Source organism: Raphanus sativus, chromosome 2 (genome assembly GCF_000801105.2).
Source record: "Raphanus sativus cultivar WK10039 chromosome 2, ASM80110v3, whole genome shotgun sequence".
NCBI classification, from domain to species: Eukaryota; Viridiplantae; Streptophyta; class Magnoliopsida; order Brassicales; family Brassicaceae; genus Raphanus; species Raphanus sativus.
The window spans coordinates 14,738,962-14,742,266 of record NC_079512.1 but is presented as its reverse complement, the minus strand read 5'-3'; the positions used below and the strand labels follow the sequence as shown (position 1 = coordinate 14,742,266).

The 3,305-nt window shown below is 32.5% G+C and overlaps 1 protein-coding gene across 2 annotated transcripts; it reads left to right on the top strand.

The window, feature by feature from the left end:
- Positions 1–784: 784 nt before the first annotated feature.
- On the top strand, positions 785–2,510 carry LOC108839873 (ras-related protein RABE1c). Of its 2 annotated transcripts, none has more exons than XM_018612655.2 (9): positions 785–972; positions 1,067–1,144; positions 1,226–1,298; positions 1,385–1,485; positions 1,678–1,743; positions 1,825–1,922; positions 1,996–2,062; positions 2,114–2,202; positions 2,280–2,510. In XM_018612655.2, the coding sequence occupies exons 2-9, from the start codon at positions 1,072–1,074 to the stop codon at positions 2,361–2,363; spliced, it is 651 nt and encodes a 216-aa protein (XP_018468157.1). In that variant the 5' UTR covers positions 785–972; positions 1,067–1,071; the 3' UTR covers positions 2,364–2,510. The 2 variants fall into 2 exon arrangements, with proteins under 2 accessions (XP_018468157.1, XP_056855886.1); XM_056999906.1 differs by having other exon boundaries at positions 786–972; positions 1,996–2,058; positions 2,173–2,202.
- Positions 2,511–3,305: the final 795 nt, after the last annotated feature.

Genomic DNA, 3,305 nt, shown 5'->3' with positions numbered 1-3,305 from the left:
AAATTCAGGTACTCATTTGATTCTCGGTTCGATGTAAAAAAATTTGTGTGAGAGATATATGATATTTTCAGTTATTTATGAATTATGATATTCAGTTCTATTTTACTTTTCGTCTTTTTTTTTTCATTTTTGTATGATTCATGTTGCGGTTTCAGATAAATGTGTCAAACCTATACACAAACTTTAAAAAAAATAATTAAAAATATTTTTTTTAATTTTGAAAACAAATTCGCGATTCCCAAGCGATGGTCAAAATCTAGTTCTCTTTATGAAAGAGAAATGTTGACATGAAAAGTTTGTGTTTTTTTGGTCAGCCCTAAAGTTCATGTTTCTTTTGGCAATTCTTGAAAAGTTCATGATTTTTTTGGGCTGAATAAATCATGAAAAATGTTAATTGAATAATTAGAAAGATATAGTTATGAAAAAGTTAAATAATAAATTATGAAAATGTTATAGTTATGAAAAAGTTAAATAATAAATTATGAAAAAGGAATAAATTAAAGTATTTAATTTATGATAAAATTATTAATTGAATAATTAGAAAGATATAAAAATATCAAAAATCTCTAGGAAATGATATGCGGTTCTCCATTTTTTCTCAAGTCCATTTAATCCATGCATGCATCACTTATATGAATTCAACTGTTGAATTATCCAATATATCTCCGTCACATTGTAATTAGTACGAGAAGAAAGACAAGTTGGTACAGTACAACTATCTGATTATGATAAAAGTAATTATTAATAAAGGGCCCATGCCTTTAAAGGCCTTCCAAAAGAGAAGGAATCCTTTTCCTCTCTTTCTGTGCACTTCTCTATTCGGTTACAGTGGTAACCTGCGCGTGGTATTCTATCATGCACGCAAAGCAGAGACAAAAGTAAAGAAGAAGAAGAAGAAGAAGCAGCAGGGAAGCTAAATCGGGAGTGGCGCATTGCAGCAGTCCGATTACATCGGTGTCATCTCTTCTTCCGGTAAATGTTTTCTTCTTCTTTCTCTCGGCAGATATATTATTTTAGGATGGAAACAAAACAAAGATGTTTGTATATGGTTTGATCTCTGGTATAGAATCGATGGCTGCACCACCGGCTAGGGCCAGAGCCGATTACGATTATCTCATAAAGCTTCTTTTGATTGGAGATAGCGGTATGTTCCTGAATCGTTCCTTGCTGATTGATTGATTACAAGTGTTTTAGAGATGTCAATTTCTCACGATTACGGTTGCAGGTGTGGGTAAAAGTTGCCTCCTCCTACGTTTCTCCGATGGCTCCTTCACCACTAGCTTCATTACCACCATTGGGTTTGTCTTCCACCAATCTTTAACTGTTATGTTTTAACAAATTACACCTTACCTATTTTTGATAATCTCTCTTGCCTTCCATCTAGCATTGACTTTAAGATACGAACCATTGAGCTTGATGACAAACGTATCAAGCTCCAGATTTGGGACACTGCTGGTCAAGAACGCTTCCGCACCATCACTACTGGTCTCTTCTTTTTTTATTTATTTATATATATAACTTTGTTTGCTCAAATTAGGTAGACTCCACCTAAATACATATGGTATCATCTTGTAAAGAGAATGGCTTGCTGATTAGTTTACTAGGTCTTGTATACTTGATGTGTGTTCTATTTCCGCACTTCATTTCTACTTGTCCTTTTTTTTTGCATTTTGATAGCTTATTACCGTGGGGCAATGGGCATTTTGCTAGTGTATGATGTCACTGATGAGTCCTCCTTCAACAGTAAGGCCACCTCTTTTAAAGCCGCGGCTTTTTATATATAATTCCTTAAGACAAAAGGGTCATAACTCCACGTGTTTGCAGACATAAGGAACTGGATTCGGAATATCGAACAGCACGCTTCAGATAATGTTAACAAGATCTTGGTTGGGAACAAGGCTGACATGGACGAAAGCAAGAGGGTATGATCTTTTACCCCCACTTCATGATCCACCCCTGATCCTAATTAATAGCATGGTTTCTTGGTACTTTCAGGCTGTACCTACTGCCAAAGGTCAGGCTCTTGCTGATGAGTACGGAATTAAGTTCTTCGAAACTGTAAGTCTAATCAATTCTCTCAATCTTATTAGATAACACGTCTGCCGTAAACTAGGTTGTATGTATATTTGCCTTGTTGAAGTTTTCTTCTCCATAGGGAGAAACATAAAACAGAGGCTTTCGGACACTGACTCCAGGGCTGAGGTTTGTCACATCTCTGCTTGCGTTGTTACTTATCGTATTTCAAACGCATTGTTTCATGTTTTGCTCGTCAATTGCAGCCTGCGACGATCAAGATAAGCCAAACAGACCAGGCAGCTGGATCCGGGCAAGCCACACAGAAGTCTGCATGTTGTGGAAGTTAATAAAGTTTTGAAATTGAATTGAAAACAAAAAGAACTGAAGATGTCGTGCTTGTGTAGTTTTCGTTTTTATCCCAACATTACAGGTTCGTTCTTAATTGCCTTTCCCTATTTGTACGAAGGTTTAATCGAAACTAGTATTCTTCTTTATTGTGTAATTGTCATGTTGGCCATCTAATATCTTGCTTGGCTCTTTTATTTAATCTCTAAACTTTTTAGAGTTGTCTACTTTTACACACCATAGTTAAACAAAAAAAAACTTCTTTTTGTCAAAAAACTATATCCACAAGAAAAAAGGAGAGAAAACATATTTTATGAAAACAATTTTTTTATAATGTTATTTCTTAAAAATGAAAGTTCACAAAAACTGTTTTGATCTTAAAAATTAATCATCTCTTTAAACACATAATATTAAACAACATAACATATATTCCTAAATTAATAAAATTATATTATTTATATCAGTCTATTTTCTCAGATTATTACAAAAATTAATTTAAGGCTTAATATTTTATTTTCTATTTTAAAATTTGTATATATTTATACAAAATAGTAGACTATAATTAGAACAAATAAACCAATACGAATTTTTATGGTTAATATTATTTATAATATTTTCAATTTATTTGCTACATGTAAAGTATAAAGTTTGTAAGAATTTACAAAAAATATTATTTTGTAAATACTAATATCCGTTCATGAGTTTTCAAAAATTTATTTTCATTTATAAAATTTTATACTAATCATCATTTTAGTTTTTTCTACTATTTCTACAAATCCACAAATATACTAAAGAATTTACGAAAGTATATATGCGTATTGAAAATGAAAAATTGATCTCATGTCTTACAATTTCAGTTAATGCGTCACTGGCGTCACCTGAGTAGATCCTACTCTTTCCACCCATATTGCTCCTATTTTGGTTCTTTTTGGAGTCATGGAAAG

Coding starts and splice junctions, on each gene's coding strand:
- LOC108839873 (XM_018612655.2), top strand. CDS start 1,072: ATGGCTGCACCACCGGCTAGGGCCAGAGCCGATTACGATTATCTCATA. Junction 1,145..1,225: donor TCTTTTGATTGGAGATAGCG/GTATGTTCCTGA, acceptor TTACGGTTGCAG/GTGTGGGTAAAAGTTGCCTC. Junction 1,744..1,824: donor TGATGAGTCCTCCTTCAACA/GTAAGGCCACCT, acceptor ACGTGTTTGCAG/ACATAAGGAACTGGATTCGG.